This window comes from Anarhichas minor, unplaced genomic scaffold (assembly GCF_050575085.1).
Source record: "Anarhichas minor isolate MPS153535 unplaced genomic scaffold, ASM5057508v1 ptg000004l, whole genome shotgun sequence".
NCBI lineage: Eukaryota > Metazoa > Chordata > Actinopteri > Perciformes > Anarhichadidae > Anarhichas > Anarhichas minor.
In genome coordinates this window covers 8,511,366-8,536,965 of record NW_027466450.1, presented here as the reverse complement: position 1 = coordinate 8,536,965, position 25,600 = coordinate 8,511,366, and the positions used below count along the sequence as shown (strand labels likewise).

Sequence of the window (25,600 nt, the reverse complement as noted above, 5' to 3'; positions counted from 1 at the left end):
GTGTTCACAGTGTCGTTGGAGAACGTCCTGCTGGATGTTAAGGAGCTGCTGAGAGGCATGGAGCTGACCAAAAGAGAGTACAGCATGCACGGCCACAACACCATGCTCAAAGACTTCATCGCACACAATGAGAACAAGCTGAAGAAGCTGCAGGATGATGCCAAGATTGCACAGGTAACATGAGCACGCCTCGCTTTGCGAAACCTAATGCCTTGTTTTTTCAAACCCTGTTGTTGTGACAGGGTTTAAAATGAAGTCATCTGAGTGTTTTCTAACTTCTGTCTTTGAAAGGATGCCTTTGACGAGGCGGTGAAGTTCTTCGGGGAGAACGCCAAAACAACGCCACCCTCCGTCTTCTTCCCTGTGTTTGTGCGATTTGTTAAGGCTTACAGGGTGAGTTGGATAATCATTTCTTGCACAATTGCACAAAACTAGTCGGGGGGCACCAACCAGTTAAGACTCAGAGATTTAGCATCGCACTTCTACTTTTTTTTCCCCCACATGTGCAGTAGTTCTCTCCGTGACCTGTAAACAGACTTTGATGTGTAAAATAGGTGGACTTTCCCTTTAAGTCACAACAACATCTGGAAGGATGCATGAGGTTGTCCTTGGGCGTGTGTGTATGAGGCGGTCCGGATGTGTTGATGCTTGTGTATGTGCGTGTGTCCACATGGAGAGTATGTGGCGAGACATCAACACGCCCTCTGGTGTTATCACCACAGCACAGTGTTCTCTTCTAAACCAAAACCAATAAGTATTTTACAAATAAATCTGCAAGTTTTCAGCATGATGTACTGGAGAAAACGCATCACACCATGTGTTGCTGCTAATCACAGCTTCCTGACTGTTTCCAGCCGTTTCTCTCACAGCTGCGGTGTCAACTCTGTTTAGTGCATCCTCGACTCCTCCGAACCGTGTTAATGACGTCATTCATCACATTTCATGGTGCCCAAACAGAATCTCAGCTCGCACAGCACATTGTGGCGAAACTATTCGATGCATTTGGAATGAGAGATTCTGATGTCATGTTAACAGCATAGTTTTCGCTGTGATAGTAACAGTAGTACATTTAAACGAGTTGTAACTGCGTGCCGTGTTTATGTGATATCCTCAGCAAGCAGAAGAGGACAATGAGCAGAAGAAGAGACAGGAGCAGATTTTGATGGAGAAACTTCTCGAACAGGAGGCCATGATGGAGGAAGAGAAGAAGGTGAGTCACCGTTCTTTCAACTGTCACCCCCCCCCCCCCCCCCCCCCCACACACTTCTTTCTAGGGCAGGTGGCTACAGTGGATCATGAAGACCACTTCCTCCCCTTTCCGCTTCATCCTACTTTCCTCCAGATTCTTGATCACAGGATTAGTTGAGCACTGACTGCCTGCCGGGTGTAGTTATATCTGGTTCCACAGTCTGACACCCCGCTGAGCCACATCACATCGACTCAGGATCAGCGGTTATACTTCTTAAATGGTTCACTTAGCTCACACATGCACAAACCTACAGAGGGAAGCGATGTGTGGCGCAAAAGCATATTTAAGCTAAAAGAAATCGTGGGTGGGAGAATCTTTGTAGATTGTACTGGACTCATGTCTAAGCGTATGACTTATTATTACATGTTAAATGAGGTATCGGTGTGTGTGTGTGTGTGTGTTTGTGTGTGTGTGTGTGTGTGTGTTTGTGTGTCTCCTCAGTCTCCATCTCATAAAAACAAGCGGCAGCAGCAAGAGCTGATCCATGAGCTCAGGAAGAAACAGGTGAAAGACAGCCGCCACGTCTACGAAGGCAAAGATGGAGCGATAGAAGACATCATCACAGGTAATATCACCTGGACCTGTCTCTTGCCCCACACACACACACACTCACTCACACACACACACACACACACACACTTACGGTACAGGGCGCTCTGCATGAAGGTCCTCTCCAAAGGGAATCTAAATCAACTAACACAATGACTTTGGCTTTTCTTAAAGCTCAGCTGTCAGATGTTTGAGAACTAAAGGTGTACAACCTAATGAGTACAAACATGCACCGACAGTCCAGCTAATCTAGACATTCAGCTCCAAATGTGTCTGATGATCATTGCTAATCTTATCTGCTTTGTCATTGCTTTGCAACACCATCTGTACGTAGACGGGGCCGGGTTGGGACTAGCTCCTAGGAAATGAATTCATTACACTGGAATAAATACATCTTCTGTTTACTGAAGTGTGATAAACTTGCCGTAGGCGGCGGTGGAATTTACCCACCACTTTTCTGATGTGCTGTTCTTAAGTACAGTTGTACTTTACATGTTATATATTTGTTTGTAGGCCATAAATGCATAACATACAAACAATCTTGATAGTGATCCCTTGAATTAGTTTTTGTTAAATACTGAGCGGAGCATTTTTAAAGTTGAAAAATAAACTTGTCAGTGCTCTCTGGTGGACAAAGTAGGGACACACCAGTAAGATATATTTATAGTTGTAATAAACTGATACCAGCCAATGTAAGTCTAGCTCTAATACTTTACTCTGAAAAATAACATTTTACATACAAAACGTGATACATTAATACAATGCGTTGTTATAGATTTTGTACCGTTTGTCTCCAGCTACAACACTGAAATGCTACTTACCTATTAATGCATTAGTATTAACAATATAATATTATGATGTGATATTGTAAAAGTGGGATTACATTTTGTTAATAGTACTTTTAGTTAAGTCATTTTGACCTGTAATGGAGTATTTCTACACTGACGTATTGCTCCTGTTACATGAGTAAAAGTTCTCAATATGTTTTCCTCCGCTAGCCGCAGTAATAATGTAAATGTGATTCTAGCGTTAAGGCAATTCAGATCTCTGTAACAATAGAACTTTGCTGTGTTCTAACAAACCAAGCCAGAGAGAGTTTATAGTCTGACCCTTCAGTGGAACATTAACTGCTAGAATAAAGACATTTTCTCCTGGCCCCTCCTGATGCTGTTGTTAGATATTTGCTTAGCGCTAACCAGTGCTAAAACCCTGTAGAGTCTGCTTTTCTTAAACTGTGTTTGTCCTGGCTGTTGTCCTTGTTGTTCTCAATGCAGTGCTGAAGACAGTGCCCTTTACCGCCCGCACAGCGAAGCGTGGCTCTCGGTTCTTCTGCGAGCCCGCCCTCAATGAGGAGTACCATTACTAAGCTTGTAGAACTGTCTCTCTTCTCTAAGGTTGCTGGAACAAAACATTCTCTTCTTTATGCCTCTCTCTCCTCCATCCTTGCATGCCTCTTCACACGTCCTCCCTTCTTTTTTAAACCGTCACACTCAACCCGCACACTTTCGGACCTGTGTTTGTGCACCGTGCCCGATCTCGTGTGTGTTCTCTCTCCTGAGCATGACTCGGTGTAACGGTTTTCTCTGCCCACCTGCATGAAGTGTGACCCCGTCATTTATCATCATCATTTTATCAACCATGGCAAACCATAATGTCACAGAGGAAACTGTCTCCAAGTTCATACTTTTATCTGCAGTGACAGGAGATGAGAATCGGTGAAAGAGTGTACGTTTTCTCATCAAGCACTGGAGTGGAATAGTCGAGCTGCGTGCTGCCATCTAGTGCTAACGGATTAAAAACAAATACTGACTCATGAGTCAAATACTTTAGCGTTTATCACTGATTAGATTCAAATTTAATGGTTATTTAATGCAGTGTGTGTATGTAAAATATACATATGTGAGCTTTAGTCATCCTCTACATGACAGGTATGACTGATGTCATTATTGTGTAAGGGCCTGTGGCATTATAACTTGCTTTTCTTTGTGTTTTCAATCAGTGTTTTAATGAAAAATAAATGTCCATGTGTTCGTTATCACATCACTGCTGCTGAAACCGCTTCTTGCATGCCGATTGCTTCATCTCGAACGCTTTCCCACAATGCATCCCTGCTCTCCCAGTTAGCCCGTATGCTGTGCCTGCTCCTGCCGCCGGCTGACAGGTCACCTCTCTGTCAAATGACTCTCTGTGGTGTGGCAGGCTCGCTAATATTCTGCATGACGTCTACATATGCATAATCTCTTACATTGCAGCAGTCTGTCTTTGCGGTTGCATTGTGTGTGTGTGTGTGTGTGTGTGTGTGTGTGTGTGCTACTAACATGCAGCCAGGTTGTTTCACTGAGTTTGCACCTGTCATCCGGCTGCATGCATGCTTTGGTTGCTGTTGAATGTAACAATCCTGCTGTGTCCTGGAACCGTGTTAGTTTTGTTTTAGTTCACAATCGCTCTGTACTGGAAGTTTGAAACGGGCTCTTTCTCTATCCTGCTGGCAGCCACTCTGCAAAGCAGACTGAGTTTATAACACAGAAAAATAAGAAACTACAGAAGCTTTGATCCTCCTCGCTGCCAGATGAACCAGTTAACATCCTCCAGCTCTGTCCCTTCTCATGCCCTTCCCCCTCCTCTGGCCTTCCCCCCCCCCCCCCCCCCCCCCATGCAGCCTGCTGCCACTTTGCTTTGCTCTCGCAGTGCTCTCTTAGCGCTCTCTTAGCAAAGCAGGGGTGAATATGCCGGGCTGACATGCTCCTGTCAGCCTCCTCCTCCTCCATTATTAACCTCCATTTTGTCTTCTCTTCATCTAGCACTAAAGAAGAATAATATTACTAAATTTCCCAATGTCTACTCGAGGGTAAGGAACTCCTCCAGTAGCACACCTGTAGTGGTGGATGTGTCCCAAACCTGGCAAGCATCTCTTTATTACCTCCCTTTCCTGTTTTACTGTATTTTCATTCAGGGTTCACTCAGTATTGACCTTCCTCTTCCTCTGTTCTCCACTCATTATATCGCCTTCATAACAATACATTTGAATGTCTAACGATACAAAATATCAACTCTTTTCGGTTGATAATTCATCCATTTTATTGGCAAAGGTGCATCTTGGTTTTCACAAGATCCATGTAAGCTTTTCTACTCACAAGTCAAAACCCTGTGGTCTCTGTCGTAACACCAAGAGACGGATGACCTGCAAGCCTTTTTATTTTTATTTCTGTGTAGAACTCATGCTGCTTTGAAAGACAGGCTGCCAGCACTCTGGGTATGTGGGCTCATCAAAATGCTTCCACAAGATGACTGACAGCTCTTTTATCCCCCTCCCTTCCTCAGATTTGAGGAATCAGCCTTACAGGCGAGCAGACGCTGTGCGGAGGAGCGTCAGGAGACGCTTTGATGATCAGAACCTGCGGCCGAGTAACAACGGCGAAGTGGTCGTGTGACGAGGGAGCAAGTGCATGTGCTGGGGGGGGGGTGAGGATGCATGTGCTGGGGGGGGTGAGGATGCATGTGAGACGGAGAGACGGGAGGTTCGATGCAGAGTGAAGGATGATAAGTGTAGCAACCATAGAGATGATTATGTGTGTGTATATATATATGTGTGTATATATATATATATATATATATATATATATATATTACATAAGAATACATGTTACTCCATGTCTGTGGTACAGCAGCAGCTTTTCACTATGATGGACTGGGGACATGCGTGGGACTGAATTTTAAGTGTCTGAAAGGTTGATTCAGAAACCTTAGACAAGCCAAGTGCCTGAACTTATTTTTGTGGGCTGATGTCACGCCGTCTCCTGTCTGAGGACTGTTTGTTTTAATATTACCCACTTCAAGCAATACAACCTGACCTTGCTTTGATTTTAAGTTGTGTAAAACTGGACTTGCGGTGGCCTTAAGAGCCACGTGAAGAGATGCTTCCTTGGAAACGTGTTGTAGAATGTATGGGACGCGTTCCCTGTAGCTGTTACAAAAATGACATCTTTTAGTGTTGGGTTTGTCACTGTGGTATCTTGGGACATTCCGGTGCTCTTTTCCATTCCTCTTACTATACAAACGTGCTCAAACATCTCAAGAGGTTTTTCAACTTCTACTGAAAGGGCTGATGATCAGGCGCGAAGAAGGTGAAGTAATTAAGACTTTATATTTGTATTAAAGTAAGTATAATGATGAAGAATGAACGAAAAAGACATCAAAACCACTTCAAAACAAGACCGGGCTAATGTGAATTATCTATATCAGGCCCACTCCATGCGGACTTCTTTCATAATTTACTTCAGTTAATGGATCAAGCCTCAATTTGTAGCTCTTGATCCATAGAAGTAAAACTTTACCGTCCATTTAAAATGTTGCATTTCTGTAGCAGCACAGCAGTCCGTCTGGTTTCTGGGAACAAATTACAAGTAAACGAGCTTGTAAAGCAACAAAAAAAAACACAATTTCTATTAAACGTAGAAACTGCACGAAAGATAGGGAATCCTACTAAATGGTTCTCATTGTCAAGACTGGATCAAACTTTGCATTTCATCTGTCAAGTTTTTTTTTTTTTACTGATTAATTATATTCCAGGCTACTGCGTCTACTCACATTATTGTAATTTTAATGTATAGTATTTAACCACTGAAAGGAATTCTTTAAGCTCCTGTTTTCATCTAATGTGTCCGTGTACATTAAAAACATGGCAAAACAAAGTACACTACAAAAACATGTTTCCTAAATGTACAGATATTTTGCTACAATGTCTTGTTTTTTCTTCTTAATTCACATTACCAGATGGTTAATATTGTACATATTGTTCAAACAAAAGTTTGCATTGCCTTGTGCTATACAACTTGAATGTTATTTTAACTTATAGTTTTTGTTTCCATTTTTTTGTATATTTAATTAAGCCAAATGCAGCCAGAATCTACATTAATGTAAAGTCCTGTCTGTCATGTGGGTGGGTCACAGGCGCATCAAAGCCAGCTACGAAAACATGCAACGCATTTTAAAGTTTGTCAATTTGAACAAGTGCATCAGTGTGTTTAATCAAACTAGTCTCCGTTAGCTGACCTGTGATCAGCTGGTTTTGTGGCTTCGTGATGTGCTGCCGTTCATCTCTTTCTCTCAACTTCAGTCTGTAATCGTAACATTTGTCTAACTGGATAATACTGGCATGTTTTTCTATTTTACTTTCACCAGAAATGTATTTTAGGCAGTTTGTGCTTATTACAAAATAACAAGCTTTATTTTAAAAATTAGGTGATATGAGATTTTCAACGAATATGATCAAATAAAGTATTTACATTGAATATAAAGCAGTTTGCCTTTTGTAATTCTTCTCTTTCTTAGAGCATTGGGCGATAAACCCAATGCTGCAGCACTGTTGTCTTAGCCTGCATTAGTGTTGCTAGATGTGTCTAATAAACTGGCAGCGTTATTCTTTATTGAACTGAATTAAATACCGGTCATATGACGGATCACCCCACTGATTAGTTGTCCTATCAGCTGGTTTATCCATCAATGAAACACGGTCCATTAGTACTACATCCTGTAGAACTGGAGTGTTTGGAAACATAAAAATATTTACTTTTGATCGTGTTGATCTCCTGAAGTATCCAAGTACAGACTTATTCCATTGAAACAGTATTTTATTACATTTCACTACAGTAGATCAATTTAAACAGATGCTCAAATTAAAACCGTTTTGGATGATTAGAGAACACAGCTAGTTAAGTTGGACCAAATCAAAACTATTCTTTCATTATCCCCGAACACATCCAGAGATAATGAAAGATGTCCGTAAGCCTATTTCTTCTTGCACCACTTTTCCAGGTGAAAGACAGTGTGACATTCAAGATATACTTTTAAATGAATATAAAAGTGATTGGCAATGGAAAACATGTACAGCTACAGACAACTAAAAAATACTAACAAAAGCAACAAAAAAAGACAACCTGATATTTTAAGGTTGATCAGCTGATCAGTTTCCTGATATCAAATTATTCACCAAATAAATGTGTAAGCTCACATTCCCATGAATACCAGAGAACGGTGTTATGTCACATGGTCCGTCCAGGGTGGTTCGCCCAGCACAGTCACGTGAGCGTGGAGGGGAATGCATGTTTGTAGAAGTGTACAAATACAATAGAAGAGCAGCTGAGGTGTCGTCGTCATCATCAAGGTGCATCCAGCTGTTCCAGTAAAGTTCTTCTCCTTTTCTCCAGCTCTCCTTCACTCAGCTCACTGCCTGATGTATCCCAGCCACCCTGAACACACACAGTATTATATAAACTATGAGAAATTAAATGTAACTGCTGTAAAGAAAGTGAGTCACCGACTTGTCACATACAACCTCTAAATGATGGTGGTTAATGGTAACCTTAACAGCAGCCACTAAAGCATCAGTTTGATCAAGTAAGGATCAATATTTAATTCAAGAAAACCAACCTCCTCTTTTGCAGCTTTTCTTTTCGGAGACTTCTGTTTAGAGTCCGAGCGAGGTTTCCCCCGAGACTTGTCGTTCTCTTTATCTTTCTCTAAGTCCTTTTCACGCTTTCCATCGCGCTCTCTTCCTTTCTTCTCATTGTCAGATTCTGGCGATGCCTGTGTGTCATAATCACCATCAGTTCCCATACAAACACATTCAGATAATACGTGTGTGTGTGTGTGTGTATATATATATATATACACACACACACACACACACACACAACATGGATTTGTCTTCCTGTATACTTACAGACTTGTGACGTCTCTTTTTGCCCTTCTTCTTGTGCTTCTTGGATTTTTTATAGCTTCTCTCTGGTTTCAGGCAGAACACGTCAGTAAATGTCAATAGTGCTGCACTTGTTCCACACAATGATAAACAGATCATCAGAGCTTTGAAATCCACTCACCGGATTCTCCACTGGAGGAGCGCTCAGAGGGAGACTTGGATTGCGACCTCTTTTTCTTCTTGTGGTATTCCTCGTCCTCAGACTCGGAGCCCTGTCGGAACATTGAAGTGGAGTAACTCAGAGATTAACGAGGCGTGATATCAAGGCAAAAGGTGTTCATGCAGATTATCTCTCTAAGCACAGCAGTGAGGACTACTAACCGATCGAGAGCGGGATCGTTTCCTGTGGTGCTTCTTGGACTTCTTCGAGTGCTTCTTTGTCTTGGAGTGGTGATGTTGGCATTCATGCTGTTAAAAGAAAATACATGCCACGGTAAACCTGCATCACCGTTGTCATCAAGATTGATAATGTCAGCGCATTGCCACCGTCCTGGCAGACTTACCTCTAAGACGTGCATGAAGTCTTTGAATATCCTTTTCCTCTCCGACTCCAGAGTCACGTCTTCAAAGGCAGATTCTTTGAGGAATCGATCTCTGATCTGAAACCATCACAAAGCATTAAGGACAGGCTACTGTGTAGTGCTTTTACGAGAAATTCAGAAATGATTAGAACTGAATAGTTGGTGCTCCGAAACGATAAGAATGTATTTTGCATTAAGGCCGTACCCCCTCCCATGAAGTCTCTGGCTCCAGTGGTGGTGTGGCCAGCTTCAGCATGTTTTTAAAGGCTGCTTCTTTCCTTTTCATTTTCCTCGCCTCCTCCTTCTCTCGCTCTCTCTCTCTGGCTTCTGCCTTCTCCAGGAGCTGCACACAAATAGGTGGAAAAACGTGTTGATCTAATAAATACAAACAATGAAAACAACCTGGAAAAGGCCTTCATAGAGCAACGTTTCAGCCCGAGACCGAAAGACACATAATAAAACCATGAATTAACTAGAATAACATTTATTTTAAGTTCCTAAACCTTAAGCAAAGTTACTACAAATGTTCTCCCGTCACATGCTCGTTGACCAGCATCTGTGTTCTTAAGGAACTGTGTCGGATTTGGGGGAAAATGTACGTAACACAGGAGTCTTACACTGTTGAATGCCAGCTTTATGTTTCCTGCATCCAGTGTGGTGGCTCTCTTGTCTGAACTGATGACTGATCCAAAGTCGTCAAAGCTAGTGTTGACTTCCACCAGAAAGCCTTTGTCCTAGCAGCACAGAGGAAGCAGAAGATGAACAAGTTGTTGTTACATAAAAGAATAAAATGTCACAACAAACACTGATCTGAGCAGATGGGACGTGTTGTCCTGAGACACTATGCCAGATAGAAACACACCACAGGTACACTTACCTTCAGGATATCTTTGATGATCCTCTTCTCATCGTGGTAGCGGGCCTTCAGGTCTTCCACGTAGAATTTGAACAGATCGAGGGGAGTGGAACCTGCAGAACAGAAAGGATAAGTCAAAAGATGTCGACAATATGCGTCATGCTGCAAAGAAATATATTCTGCGTATCACAACCACATGCTTGAGATCACTCAGCTCGTGTGGCCTGCTGTCCTACCCGGCTGGCCCAGCATGTTGGCAAAGCGGATGTCTGAGCTCAGGGTCGGGTACATCTCCATCCAGGCAGACATGGAGTGAAGCTGACCGTGGTCGTGGAGCTCGTCCAGGAACTTCTGAGAAGAAAAAAACAACAAAAGAAGAATTCAGGATAGTTAAACAAATAGAACGTGTCCCTTCTGTGCAACAATTGCCTTTTGCAATTTGAAAAGTGCCAGCAGTTCTTTCCCTGGTGTTTTGAGATGCACGCATGTTAACCCTCCATTCCCTCTCACCTGGAAGGCCTCTCGGTTCTTGCGCTGTCGTCTCCTCTCCCTGAGAAGAGTCTTCTGTTTCTCCTCCTCCTCCTCCTTCTCCAGAGCTCGGATGTGCTCCTCAAAACAAATGAGGGCGTCCTCTTTGTCCATATCTGTCAGCGGGTAACGACACTTATCAACAGGGAGAACTGAGAACCAAGTGAACCTATAATGAGGTAGAGACTTTGTCTTCTCACTACTATGAGCTCCAAACTAATTTAGTAAACAAAAACATGAATGTTTGCTCTCATACTCTGCAGCTCCTCATCCTCTGCAAAGGTCGGGTTGTCTAGCAGGTACTGCTGGGCCTCAGACCAGGTGGTGCGGTATGTGACATTGGCCATGTTGTCCAAAATGTTCTTCAGAGCTTCCCAGTTCCTCTTCCTAAGCTGCTTGGCTTGCTCCTGGAAACATTTTGTGGAGGAAAGCAGGATGTTAACTGTGTCAGTGTTCACAAAGTAACATCGTATATGACGACTGACAGAGAGTTGAATGATTCTACAATATTACGGTAAACATGCAGACAAACAAAGCCGCACCTTCTCTTTCTTAGCAAGGTAGAACAAAACATCTTCATAGATCTCCAGCCTGTCTCTCTCTGGTACACAGCTCCACACCTCGTGCTCATTAAACATCTGTTCCGCTTTCCTGGATTGCAGGTACACACACACACACACACGATATTTTCATACAATAACCCACATGAGGGCAGCATTTCACAGGAAAAGTTACCTCCAACACATTTGTTTTTTAATGCGTAGTGCAAGTCATCAGATGCATAGAGATATTAAAATGAATTTCATGTTAATAAAAAGAAACAGCTGGACTCATGATGTGCACTGAAGCTCTAAACATGTCAGAGGAGGCTGTAGTGAAATAAGGTATTAAATGTAAGGAGACACACAATCAGCCCATCGATCAAGTCACACTGCCTGCTGTGTGCCATCCCAGATTACAGTCCGTCACCACAACAACCCCCCCCCGCTAGAAGAACTGGCTCGCTGTCGAGGTCACTGGTCGATCTGTCCGTCACGATGACTTTCACACAGATGCCGAACCAAAGAGTGAACTGGATCAAAGCTGAAACATTTGAAATGTAAGCACGACTCCTTTCTTACTGTTTATCGGTGAAAAATAGATCCTGAGCCAACTGGATAAGTACACATTTAGTAAAAAGTTGCTATTTCTAGTTGTAGTTTCCAACATCTCTGTTGCATTTATGCGTGTGTGAGAAAGAGGACAAAACAGAACACCAAGAGGACAATTACATCCAAATCCAAAATGTCACAAGCACTTAACCCCCGACATCAGAACCACAACAAGAGGAAGTGACCGGGGCTGTAACTGCATGATGGCGTGCAAAACCCATTGGTGACCTTTCACTGATCCCGTCTGCATAATCATATCGACAATACACGGAACTATAAATCAATATAGAATAGAACTAACTTCATGAGATCGCTCTTACTTGTATCTGGTGGTGGACGTCATCTTCTCGTGGTTCTCCAGGAACCTCTGAAAGGTCTCTTTGGACTCCTTGTATTTAATCCTGGCCTCCTCTTTCTCTTCCTTCTCGGTTTGGACTTTGTAGGCATTGAACGCCTGTTTCTTCTCACTCAATTTGGGAAGGGCACTTTGTTGACGAGGGAAAGGGAGAAAATAAGGTCAGAAGGGCGTTATCGTCCCCTGCTACTGTGAATAAGATAAACCAACCCAAGGAGAATAGTGTACCTGTAGCGAGGATCATTGATTATCATTTTCATAGCCTGTTCCCAGGAGGAGTTTGAGGACACACCCTGAAATACAGAGAATACAATTCAAAGTCATGATGGTTTGTACTCTTAAGTTGACATCAAGCTATTTCTAAAACATACAGATTGTTTTTGGTTACGAGAGACGGGTAGAGGAACAATGAGCAGTGCTGCTTTGTCTCCTAAAAGCCAAAGCGTTTTCTTAATTACCAATAGATATGTGGTTAAGAGGTGTGGAGGGGCAATCATTCAGAGAAGCGCTGCCGAGGACTTTATGTAATCGCCCTTTCTGCCACTCGCCTCTCTCAGGGAGTGAGTCCTTCATCCGTTATGAACGGATTCCACCGCTGGCCTGTCTTGTAAATTGTCACAGTTATTCGAACTCACTGAGGCATGCCACTTTTTCGCTCCCTGTCTTAATCCCAGCCCGCCCCTGTGCCTTTGATCCAATGAAGCTAATCAGAAAGACAAGAGCCATTAAGATCTTGCAGGAAATGGCAAGCAATCTCAGAGGGAGCGCTTTGTGCACAACATTAAAAAGAGCCTAAATATAGCAGCATCCAGGTGGGTGGTGCTGGGGCGCCCTGCCACACAACGCATCCACGGCAACCGAAAGGTGAAGCTTAACAATGGAGCCAAGAACTCCCCGGGTCTCATGAGGGGGGGCGGGGATTAGATCCAGATCACAATGCAAAGGATGTGCTGGTAAACACGCACGGCATGAGGAGAGACTGACCGGATTGAATTAACCTTAAAAACAAACCCATGTATCATGGTATACATATAAAATGTATAGATAGTATGTAATACATATATCCAAAAACACCTCATTTAGCAATAACACAGCTGTTTCATGATCATTATCAACCAGTGTTTTGGTCGGTTGGTTATTGAACAGACAGCACTTTTTAAAGAATTTAACATCTACTCAATTTTTCTTTTTACTGTGAGCAGCAACTCTTTAGCTCGCTGTCAGTTGGTCCCCCACCCTTTGGTGAGCAGTTTCCGCCCGAGGACAGAGTTATTCAATTAATGTTCATCGAGGTCCATTCAGAGAGAATTCCCTCACGCAAAGGTCCGGAACATCACAACAACTAATGATTTAGTGCCATAAATATTGAGCAGTTGTGTTCACGTGTGTGTGTGTGTGTGTGTGTGTGTGTGTGGTCAACAACTGGCTGTCAAATCAAATAAAGAAAGTTCAATTGAATAATATCTCAATGATATTTATTGTCAGATTTCAAATTTAACTGGATGAATTATAAATAATAAATACTCGGATTCAAAAATAAAATGTTACAGAAAGCTTTTGAAAAATGTTTATCTTACAATAAACTCAATTTTAGAAGAATGAATATAACTGAATTGTGCTGCAGCTTTAAATTCAGTTCATTCAGGTGTTAAGTGATGTCAACCAAGAAAACCACGATATTATATTTTTCTCATCTTCTAATAAGATGAATCTGTGTGCATGGACTTTATCTGTAGTTATCAAACCACTTGTTTCAGCTCTATTCTCTCTGTTAACGTCATAGTTGGGCATGAATTCACGTGTTAGGATTCTGATCATATTGGGCTGTTAGGTTTATTTCCTGTGCCTTCATTATAGATGTGAGTGGGCACGCTGTGCTTTGTCTCGTAGTAACGCTTCACATTGCTTCTTTTAATAATCGTCACGGCCTCTGAACACATGAGACGCTGGTTTTAAACTGCCCGGAGGAAGAATTAACATATAAAAGTCTGTCCATTCTTGGTTAAAGGTTCTGGTTAAGGTGTCCGCTTTTCAGGTCCGGATACAACGGCGTCTGGGTCCGGACCTGGACCGCCTACTAGTGACCCCTGCTCTAAACGCTTCATCTACCATGGCCAAACTCATGAACCGTGCAAGCGTGTACAAGGTCGCAGCTATTGCGAATTTGGGCATTTTTTTACTATGTTTTAAAACAAGCTAATAATTAATGACAAACTACAGTCACCGTGATGACATTTTGCATTGGAAACAGAGCTCCACCCGAAGTGACGAGGCAGTCAGCCCTACAGTCTTTGTAGCTGGCACGTGCAAAATGAAGTCTAAATTATTCATGGGTACTAATGTATGTCCAGGCAAGCACTCTGATAAGAGCAATTCTTTTGTATTTGACCTGCTAAATGTCAAAATGCTAAGAGTTACTCCGGGCTGACAGAGACAGCACAGCCTCTCTCCTACAGCGCGTGTACGTTATATGACAGCCTCACCTTCTCCTTCAGCAGCTCTTTGAAGGCCTGCTTGGCTTCCTCTTTTGTGTTCCACTTGTACGTTTTCTTCTGCAGCTCTGGCCGTTCTTCTTTTGTGACTTCAACACTGAGGGCACAGGAAGACGTTAATGCATTAACTTAACTGCATTTGCATAAAGCATTTAAGACACCGAGCATTCATCACATCGGCAGATGCGAACATTAAATACATTTATGAGACGCAAAAATAGACCTCCTCACCCGTGAATACATTACGTTGAAAGGGTGCTTTGTACATAAACCCAGGGTCATAATGGCTCTATTCCTGTCCTGGCTGGATGAATACACTGCGTGTCTGAGTACTGGAGACAGTATGTTTACCTGGCTGTGGCCTCAGTGGCGGCTGTGTTCTCTGAGGGAGCCACAGGTGCATCTGCAGTCTTGACCTCAGCTGCGTGGTGCACGGCCGCCTGAGACAGGTGTTCCTCTGAGACCGCTGTCGCAGTTTCTGCCTCCATCACGGTTACCATAGCGGCTGAATTATCTGCTTGCACTGCAGGAGCTGCTGTGATGCCAGGAGCCATCGCCTCTGCCGTCCTGAAAAGCAGAACACGACGAGTCAAACCACACCACATGATAGGAAGAATAGCAGGGCAATGTAGCGGACTGGAATATAAAGGATCACTACATGAAGATGAAAAACACTCATTATAAAACAGCTGTATTTGTTGTTCATAACACATGCAGCACTGAAGAGTAACCGAAGGTAAACAGGAAGCTCTTACCCGTTCTCCTCTGCTTTGATCATAGCTGGAATAGAAAAAAGGTGACGGCTTTTAGGGAACTTGTTTTCATTTCAAAGCATATTGCTGATAAGACAACAGCACAGAGATGAATGTACTGCGGGAGCCACAACGTGCTTCCTGTGTTTGTACATCAACAAACCCCAGACCCCCTCTAATGCATAGTGTTATATGTATAACAGGCCAGCAGCTTACCATTCATCCTGCTGTTAAAAAGCCCATCCATTCAGCGCAGCACAAATCAGTATGGAACATTAGATCCTTCCTCACAACAGGTTTGACATCATCAGACGGCCGTTCTTTACCTTCCAGATCTTCCAGCTCTTTGGGTTTCGTCCATCTGGACTCCTTCGTCTGAGAGTTGTAATAATAAGGCTTCCCCGTGTCTGACTTGTACTCCTTCCAAGGGCATCTGGACAGCATTTGCTAAAAGGTGCCAAAACAAAAAGGGAAGTTATTTCAATTAGATAAACAGCACAAAGATAACTAGTGTGACGTTATGATACACATGAAAAGAAATATCGACCACAATGTGACATTGTTATGACATGAAAGCTGTGTAAAGTGTGTATAAGATTATAGAGTTTTTATATTTGAAAAAAGTTACATCAACTGATTGCAGTCAACATGTAACATGTATTCAAGCTAAACTTGCACACAACAAAATGTTACTAAAATGTTTTCAGTATTTCTCAATGACTTCAAAGATAACGGAAATCAAGTTATACAAAAAATAAAACTGCTGCCAGTTACAGAAATAAAAGTGGTAGGCTAGGTGTACACAAAATAACACTGTAAAACTGGTATTTTGTGTTATTTTTCAACAATTCACACGTATTACTTTCATGTCCTAACTGGCCGCAAGGAAGGCAGCATTACACATCGCGCCGTTTTGAGCTGAAGTTTTGGCGGAGACCAAGTTTCTATTTATTCCTGCTCGCTTTGAAAGCGTCAGGAGTTATCTATATAATAACCGCTGGCTGGAGGGAGATTGCCTGAAAGTTTCCGACTTGCTGTCGACTATATTATTTGTAATTTATAGCAAATAACACAATATACTGTTTAAAAAGTACAAACGTCGGAAGAGTACTATTATACTATATAATACTACAGGTACTATTTATTTACCCATCAGTTAAGTAGTTGCATCTCAAGTCTGATCTGAACGAACAGCTGATAGGTACACGGCTTGTTTACATGACGTAATGCAGCACTTAGGACACGGTGTTACTCTCTCTGCGGCCGAGTTCTCTGCCATCATTACGGTCGTTGTTCTGAGCACAACACAAAGCGGCAGCGATTAGCTGGCCAGTGGGGCACAAACGCTGTGAATCACGGACCGGCTATGTAAACAAAGCGCAGAGGAGCTCGGAGTAGAAGCACACAGACAGAGGGAGAGTGACTTCATTCTTTGCTCAGGTAGACATAACTCCACTGTATCTTCATGTAGCACCTGTAAACATGTTGTGAAAGTGATAAAGGTTTGTACCTCTGCAGGAGATTTCAGATCATCTGGTTTCTCCCATGTGGACTGCTTGGTCTCTGTATTGTAAAAATACGTCTTTCCATCCAATGATTTGTGTTCTGTCCACAGGGACTTCTGAGGCAGAAACAAACAACAAATAAATCAGCTGGTTCAGTTCTGAACAGAAAAGACTTATCTTTTGCTCTATTTTAAATATTTTTTACTAGTTAATATTGTCACGTCTTTCACGTCTATCTTTCCATTTTCAATGTGCACAAACCTTCTTTGGTTGGTCGTCCTGTGGAGATCCATTTGTGGTACTCTGCAAGGACAAAGCAACAAACGAAATGTTGGCAGACTTCAGTTATTGAGGGGACAGAAGACAATAGTCTGGAGCTAATGATAACAACACTAAACTGTCGCAATTGTAAACTTGTAATTACTGCATATAAAGAAAGATTATGCTACACTTACAGCTGTTCCAGGTGCAGCAGCTGTGAGGATAAAAACACAAATCAGTCAGACACTTTACTTCTAATGAATACAAAATATGCAAGAAGATGAAAAGTGACAAATTAAGGCTCTTACCTGAGGAGTCAACACCAGGCTGAGGAGAAGAAAAAAAATATTGTGAATTATCTCCCCAAGAAACACTCACAAATGATGAATTCAGCTGAGAATACAGACTAATCATTCACAATATACAGTAACCGACAAAGCCTTCCTAATTAGAACAAACCTCCAAACTCTTAAGACGCAACAACACACTTGAGATAATGAAGTGGATGTCTTACGATCGCTAAAGCCGCCTCGATGTTGTCACAAAATATTTATAGATCATATTACTCATTTGCATCATTTGCTTATCTTTCGGTATAAAAGAAAAATTGACAGAACCGTGTGTCATTACGATTGCAGCGGAGGCAAAACAAAACAGTGACAATAAGGAACATTTGAATCAGTCACTGTATATAATTACGTTTTGGTTAAAAATGTACAGATTTTTTGTGAATGACCACTATTCACATCCAACAGTGCTACTTGGCAGCACAGATGATACCCGTAGCATGGCACAGATTGCAGTGAATTTTAAGAAGTGTGAACCAGAACACTGATGGAAGTAGTGAGGAGAGTTACCGGTCCCGTTGGTTGAACAGCCGCAGCTGGCATGCGAGGAGGCATCATCATCCCTGGCATCATAGGTGGCATCATGCCTGGCATCTAATAAAAGAATCATGAAATATTCATCTGGCATTTCCATACCACCCAGTGCAGGAAGACGTATTAAGACACAGTGTGAGACATGGTGTTGGTGTCTGTGTGAAAGGCTGCCTGCAACTGGGGGGAAAAGGTGAGACAGACAGTTTGCTCTGCGTATTGAATGGTGTGATGCCATCGCTTGCCATCTGTGACGCAGAAACATACAAAACTACATCCTGTCATCACCTTTTTAGGCTGGTGTTGGCACCTTGATCAAACACCCTCCAGCATCACACTTATTAATAAGCATGAAAGGACCACATATGTTTGCTGAATGTGACCCATTTTTGCTTCAAAAGATAAATAAATAAAACTAGAATTAACGTGTTACGGTTGTGTGCCTCCACCGACTAGTCAGGTTACAATTTACATCCAACGTCTGTCAAGAATGTCATCACTTCATAGTTTTGTCCTATTACACATTTGTGTGAAATTCTTATAATCAGCATACGAATTCTTGAGTTCTGATCTGTTCAAAGCGACTGCGGCTCAGTAGTAGAGCAGGGTCGTCCTTCAATCAGAGGATCGGCGGTTCGATCCCTGGCTCTTAACCCGAAATGTGGTGTGAATGGTTAGTTAGTCCTGATGGGCAGGCAGCTAGCTCCTGCCATCAGTGTATGAATGGGTGAATGAACATGTTGTGCTAAAAGCGCTTTGAGTGGTCGGGAGACTAGACAAGCGCTATACAAATACAAGTCTATTTACCAATTACCACTCAACCTTGAGTGAAAGTGGATGTTTGCACAAAATTCCCTCCATGCATTCCTGAGATATTGTATTCACAAAAATAGGACAGACGGACAACCTGAAAACATAATGCCTCCGGCAGTATTCAGTCCGCTGATGGTAGAGGTTCAAAAAGATGCACAAGTTAAATGGCATCTCTTCAGAGGACTATGGGCACGGTATCTTTTCTCAACTGATATTTGTCAAAGCTGAACACATCTTCTGTGCAGAAGTGCCAAACAAAACAAAGAAGTTAAAATTGATATTTCTAATGACCAACACATGACTGAGTTGAAGGAAAGTTTATTACAACTTTAACCAGCAAACCTGCAACTTTATTTCGAGGGACACCAAAAGTGAACACAGCGCAATGTCGCTAATCGTCGCTCATTGCAGAGGAAAATCCATGAGCTCCAGTGGGTTCAAGTTAAACCAGGAAGTCGGTCTGTAAACTGTGATGGATATTTAGTATTTACCGGTTATTTTCTAAAAAAAAATTGATAACATGGAAATTTCTTCTTCTGATCATTCATGTGTAATGACCATTTTTTTGTGACGTTGCCACTTTTGGATATCTGAGCCATTACTTTGGTGGGGGCCATCACCGATAAAACACCAGAGCAATCAGTTGTAATGAAACATAGTGTAACTTTAATTAAGGTTCCATAACTGACACTCACTTTTCAAGGCTGTACATGATCAACAGCGGAGTGGCTTAGAAATTTCTTTGGGGCAAAGTCGTTATAAACAAAAAGTTATTTTTGCAGTACAGTGGTTTGAAAAACATAAACCTAAAACGCTGTGAACTGTGCACTCTGGAGAAGTGTTTTTCTGTATTTAAGTAATAACATCTGCCACCAAGCTTTTTCACTTATCTGCTTTGGGATGTGTACCGTGGTAAGTACTCAGGAGCAGGATGTCTACTGATGTGAGAGGAGCAGCAACACAGGCTACCAAGTCCTTAGAACTAACAACTCCAATTAATTAGAGACAAACATACAAGCTTCCTACAAGGCTCACCTGTCCCATTGGTGGTGCCCCCATTGGTGGCATTATACCAGGGGGGATTATACCAGGAGGCATAGGAGTCATGCTGGGCGGTCTCTGTCCCATTGGGGGCATTCCAATGGGAGGGAAATGAGGCGGTATTCCTGGTGGTCCCATCTAGACAAATTAATATGGAGAAAAAGAAGGATGATTAGATTAAAATGAATAAAGAGCTTAATATTTACCACTCTCAGTTCAACCCGGTTTGACGTCTGGCAACAAAAGGTGAGAAGTGAGAACCTAATTGTCATAAACATATCTGTCACTGACTTACAAATGGGGGAGGTATCCCCGAGGGCGGTACACCTGGATAAAGTGGCGCTTGGCTCGGGCCATTATTAGCGTCCGATGAAGACTGTCATGAATAAGAAACACTACATAGTTCGTGAACTCAAAACAGCAAGTGGTGTAACGCAAAATGATCAGCGTGCCTCATTCAACAAAGCCACCGTTGCCGTTTCTCCAAATATGTCCTTAAGTTCTTAAAATGCTGTTTAGATTTTCTTGCTACAATATTACAATTAATACTGCAGTTAAGATAAATAAATAAAGTTGACATGTTATTATTCCACAATATTCCTAAAGAGGGTGGACGACATAAGAGAACGCATCTAAGTATACGGCAGAACAATTCAACAGCACCACAAACTTCAGCCTCCAAAATCACCATTAGGTGAAATCAAACAACTCTATAAAACATCAACATTATAACTTCCATGATCATTTAATGCAGGACTGTATTAGCATGCACTAAAACAAATTCTAAGAGCTTTTCAGTCTGCACGGCAATATATTGTAAGCGCGCAGGCGTGGATTTATAAGAGCAGAATCAGATTTCAGGGTGCAATCTCGATTATACACTTGATCGGTTCTGAGCAAGATCTCTCAATTTCCTTTAGTTGTTCTGGCAGCTTCTGAGCACCTGAGATGACAAAAGGTCCCTTGCCAGCCATTTTTGACAACAGGACACACCCACATCTGGATGTAAAGTCTTTTTCAAAGACCCCACCGGGTAAAAGCAGTGTGGAGAAAAATACAACAACTTTAGCAACACTATTGGGAGAGGGCAACTTAAGTACGATATCTTCACTCAAACCAAAATAGCATCCAAATTGGGTATGGTAAGAAGAATGGGAGGCAGTTGGCAGACCGAAACCTTAACAAAGACACTTTTAATTATCTGGGAAAAAATCCAACAAGTCAGTGGAGCATATTTTAGTAAAATTCAGAAAATATATAGAATAGAAAAAGGTGGGGATCACACAATTACGAGGTGTGGAGGGAGGGACGTTTATATTTTGGTTGATGATTGCTACCAGACTAATTACACAACGTTTTTTAATGAGACTATATCCAGAAGGAGGCAGTGGGTCAATGCCAACTAAGGATGCCAACTGCTGTAAACTCTTTGGGGAGAGTTTGCATTCAGGGCGTTTAAGACTTAAATCATTATGAGCATGAGAGTCTATATTGTTAGCTCAAATATAGCTACACAATTATTCTTGCATGGTGAAATAATCTGATAAATTCAGGACTCAATTCTAGTTATTCTCTTACAACTCCTGTGCGCTCTTGAAGTTGCAGACTGAGTAGCGCTCAATTATAGTTTGAGCTCTCTCAAATCTTTTGCGTATCCATAGTGTCAGAATATAAGAGAGTAATACATTCTCAACAATCTGTTACATATAGCCAAAGGGTACATTCGTTTTTAAGGTTTAATTACAACTTGTATGCATGCGAGTCAGGCTGACCCAACTCATTCATTCGTAGAGAAGTTAAATGTTAAAATTAAACTAATATTGCTGCAGACTCCATTGGTTTAGGTTTATGAAACTTTACTTAAAAGGGATAGTAACCTAAATTTAGTTAACCTCTATGTTACGTTAAACGATAACGTAGATGCATTAACGTCCCCTTTGCATTGTGTAATGCTAACTTCCTAGGTAACGGTTACCGTGTACAATGCTGTTCGTAATGAATGACTACAGGCTCTGTCTAAAACCTGGTGAAGAATAATGGTTTACGTATAGCTAACGTGAGCGTTTAGCGTTAGCTAGTTAGCCAACTAACTTAGTCAGCTAGCTAAACACGACTTTTATCAGCCTTTTATTATGGTTTACATTTCTGAATACCGTTAGACGTATTTACCAATGTGATACATAACCAAAGTTAACTGTATGTGAGTGGCCTCTACATATATTTTATCAAAAGTATCAGTTCCAGGACATAGTCGGAACCATGACAGTATGTGTGTGGCGCTACCGTAGCTCGGCGCTAAGCTAACACCACATGCTAACCTGAGATGTTATAGGACGTGCAACAATATTATAGCATCGTTAAGATAAAGAGACGGTCGTTAACCCAACGCCAAATAAGTACAGATATCATCTTTACAGTTATTTACTTTTATTTTACTGCTATTAATATATTCTTTTGAATGGTTGTACTCACCATGTTGACGAGAGGGTATCAGCCTCCTAGAAACCTGAACACCTCTCAACAACGAGCAACACGATTGGTTCAACTTCCTCCTCGTGCAGCGAGGTCAAAGGTAAAGATTCTGTAGCGTCATTATGCGGTAGTACTGCGCAGAAATGCGCAATAACCAAGCGCCAGAGTGGCAATATTGTGATCCTATACCTGTTTGAGTTTCTGAAAAATACAATCGGCCGCAATAACGTGCAACAACTTAGTCCTCTCCACAAGATATGAGCAAACTCCATCTGCGAGGAAGAGCGTGAAATGCAAAAACAGTCAGTAAGTGAGAAATAAGGGTTTTCTTCGGAAAATTAGCCTGTCCCGAAAATTAAGGCATTAAGGGATTGTGGATTAAGCAACAATAAAGTCACATACAAAATTAAATGCTGCTAAACAAAATAGGTTATAGTAAATTAAATACTGTAATTATAATTACTACCTGATAATGAAATGTAATACGTACATAGATTAAATACATTTTTATATATCCCAACTTCCAAGATTAGACAGAAAATACATTACTGCTAAAGAAAGAGGCAAACTAGATTAAAAAACAGGTAGACAACAATAAACACAGAAGAGTTATAGAGCTACATTGTATAGACAGAAATGTATAGCAATTAACAAAAAAACAAAAACCTCATTTTTACATGTCAAAATTCCTACTGTATACTGTACGGGATTGTAGTGATAACTATACTGTACAATTGAACATTTCTATATACAGTACAGTATTTATTGAATGGCCAATATAATAAGATAATGTCTTGTATACACAGTTGGATTTATGTGTATTGCTAAATTAAATAGGCTTCTGTATATGTGCAGTGGATTTTTATAGTAGTATCTCTTTCCCATCACAGCCGGTTTTTTACAGTCACTGAAAGGGATATTGTTTGAAAAGGTGGATATAATAAAAAATCGTGAAACAACGTTAAATGTCATTGTGACGTTAATAACATTCTGTGTTAGATAAGCCATTATTTGCAATCCTCACCCTGTGCTCATGATACAGAATGCTTTGCCAAAGAGGGTTTTTTTTCCTCTGTTAATGAGTGATTTCCTCCCTCTTTATTTTAGACGTTAAAGCAGGTGTCCATTTCAGAAACTGGAGCTGCTGGTGTTCAGACACAGCAAAATTACCTCAGTGTATTGGGCATCATTTGGAGAAGTGGCTGCAATTTTCCAAGTATTGGCTTCTTTGACACAATTCTCCTGGCACTGTGATGCTGGAATGATTCCCAATGATGGTGGAAAATTAGAATGAGCTCAGTCTACACACTTTTCATCTCTTTAAGTGCCATTCACAGGGCTATGGTCTTCATTCGATCTCTGTTCCTCACACAAAACAAGGTTAAGCAGTAGCTCACCCATTATAAGGGCTAGTCAAACAGAAAATTAGCTTGACGCCCTAACGAACACATTGATTTTTAATTTATTGCTGTTCATGTTCTGTAAAGATGCTATGTTCACTGTCTTAAACATTTTGAATGACCAGGGTATTCAAGATATTTTCAAAATGAAAAAAACAGATGTGACGTTCATCTTATCTGCTATATGCTGCTCAGTGCTGTTGTTCACGGTCGAGTTGTCACTGACATTCAGAGTGCTATTGGTGTGTGTGAAACATGCAACAAAGAGTTAGGAAACAGATGAGCCCACACTCAAGGTAGACTGCAATAAGCTCTGATGTATTTACTGACAAGTGCAGGAGAATTCCCTATCCATTCTCTTAACAAGCCAAAAAGACAACAAGGCGACAGTTAGGGGCAGTGATGGATCGAGCTTCAGCCTAATGATGGGAGTCAGTCAACCACAGAGCATCACTTCTTTTTCTTCTTCAGGGAAACAAACAAACATGAAACAAGCCATGAATCAACAACAGCTGCAAATGTTTTTGGTTGGACTGAATGATTAAAAAGAAAGATAATTTTAAAAACAATATCAAATTCAGGCCTAGAGAAAAGGTTGAAATGGTATCAGAAGTTAGAGAGACTATTCCTCAGCCTTTAATTAATGTGTGACAAACTTAAAATATCAGTTTTATACTATTATATTTATTTAAACTAGTTAAGATGCTAATTATTGACTGCAGACAAATCATATACATCAGGAAATAAATTGTTGCCATATTTAAAGAGTTATTATTTGTATTATATGTAAATTGAATGTGGATTTTGTGAAATCAAATATTTAAAAGAGATAGAATGTCATAATGAAAAACACTACAGTTCTGAACTCAACAATAAAAATTTTGTATGAAGAATTTAGAAGATTTTTTAAAGAAACAAACCAAACAGATTTGAACAGTTTGCATTTTTAACTCCTTACAAACTAATATGTGATATAAAAGAAAAACATTTTAGATTGTAAAACTGCTTGCTTTTGTGTTGCCTTAGTGTCCTTGAGCAATGCACCAAGGCCCTGCTACCAGCAGAGGAGCTGTTCTCCAGCTGACAACATGTCCGGACATCACTGCAGAGTACTTGTGAAGAAAAGTTTTATTTCAACAGGAATCAATAAAAGATGTCTCACACAAATCAAATATCACTTTGGCACAAGTTTCTGGAGTCACACTTGTATTGATCTCACTATTATCTTTTATCTATCATCCATTTGCTTGTAGATGATTAATGTTAAACATGCTGAAACCATTCCTCAATCCGTTTCCATACACTGCAGATGTATGCACACAGTATAAGTTATTCGCTTTAGCGTTCTATTTATAGATCCTAACACAGTTGTGTCTGCCTCACTGTTGTGTGTGTTATTGATTCACAATATATGAGGTGGTCAATGTTTGTCTCTGGCCCTTTTAACCAGTAAGCTTTGAGTCCAGCATGCGGCTGACCTGCCTTACAGGCACACTTCTCTCATCTAACAATTGGCTTCCTGTCAACCACATTCACATTAACTATCAATAGCACACAGTATTACATTTGTGGCATGCTTTTCAATACCCACGTTTTAAAATAAAGGAGCCAGAACAGATCTGATTTAGGTCATATGAGTCTGTGAAGATCCTTTTTTTTTTTCAGCTATAGAGCTTTCACAAAACAAACATTTGTGTGAGAAAAGTGTTGAAAAGGAACAGTTGTCTTTTGATGATTCATAAAACCTTCATCATGTGTTGAAGATGTTCTCTCTCTAACTTTTTTTTTTTTGCTGTTTTGTCTAAAAGCATATTTGTCCTCTGGATGATTATTGATTGATTGATTAGTGCCACATGATCAATGAAAGCATGACCTCTGAGCCCAATAGAATCCAACACTATCCATTTACTACAAGCTACTTGCAGGCTGGTTTATCTGTGACTTTTCATGGCACTGGCTTCTATTAAACCCCGGGATCACAAATGTTCACAAAAGCTCTGCACAGCAAATTTTGTATCAG

The 25,600-nt window shown here is 41.1% G+C and overlaps 2 protein-coding genes across 6 annotated transcripts in view; one reads left to right on the top strand and one right to left on the bottom strand.

Annotated features, from left to right (window-relative positions):
* The window catches only part of fmnl2a (formin-like 2a), a 44,637-nt gene extending 39,408 nt beyond the window's left edge, over positions 1-5,229 (top strand). For 2 of the 4 annotated variants that reach the window (XM_076103977.1, XM_076103985.1), the window contains 5 exons: positions 11-174; positions 292-393; positions 1,115-1,210; positions 1,691-1,814; positions 5,120-5,229. In XM_076103977.1, coding sequence (XP_075960092.1) covers positions 11-174; positions 292-393; positions 1,115-1,210; positions 1,691-1,814; positions 5,120-5,229 — 596 coding nt within the window. Of the gene's footprint in view, positions 1-10; positions 175-291; positions 394-1,114; positions 1,211-1,690; positions 1,815-3,072; positions 3,165-4,599; positions 4,834-5,119 lie in introns of those variants that run through there. The other 2 variants (XM_076103971.1, XM_076103994.1) reach the window with 2 other exon arrangements.
* A 2,178-nt stretch (positions 5,230-7,407) lies between these two features.
* Positions 7,408-22,270, bottom strand: prpf40a (PRP40 pre-mRNA processing factor 40 homolog A). 2 transcript variants are annotated; one of them, XM_076108345.1, is made up of 26 exons: positions 22,181-22,270; positions 19,703-19,846; positions 17,834-17,917; positions 17,285-17,303; positions 17,171-17,190; positions 16,977-17,018; positions 16,721-16,831; positions 15,537-15,657; positions 15,214-15,238; positions 14,810-15,025; positions 14,450-14,555; positions 12,195-12,259; positions 11,932-12,096; positions 11,003-11,111; positions 10,717-10,867; positions 10,443-10,576; positions 10,148-10,283; positions 9,954-10,045; positions 9,694-9,810; positions 9,282-9,419; positions 9,059-9,154; positions 8,877-8,963; positions 8,677-8,767; positions 8,520-8,581; positions 8,228-8,383; positions 7,408-8,046 (listed from the first exon to the last, which is right to left on the bottom strand). In XM_076108345.1, exons 1-26 carry the CDS (start codon positions 22,181-22,183, stop codon positions 7,957-7,959), a joined length of 2,580 nt encoding a protein of 859 aa, XP_075964460.1. In that variant the 5' UTR covers positions 22,184-22,270; the 3' UTR covers positions 7,408-7,956. The 2 variants fall into 2 exon arrangements, with proteins under 2 accessions (XP_075964460.1, XP_075964466.1); XM_076108351.1 differs by having other exon boundaries at positions 10,169-10,283.
* Positions 22,271-25,600: the final 3,330 nt, after the last annotated feature.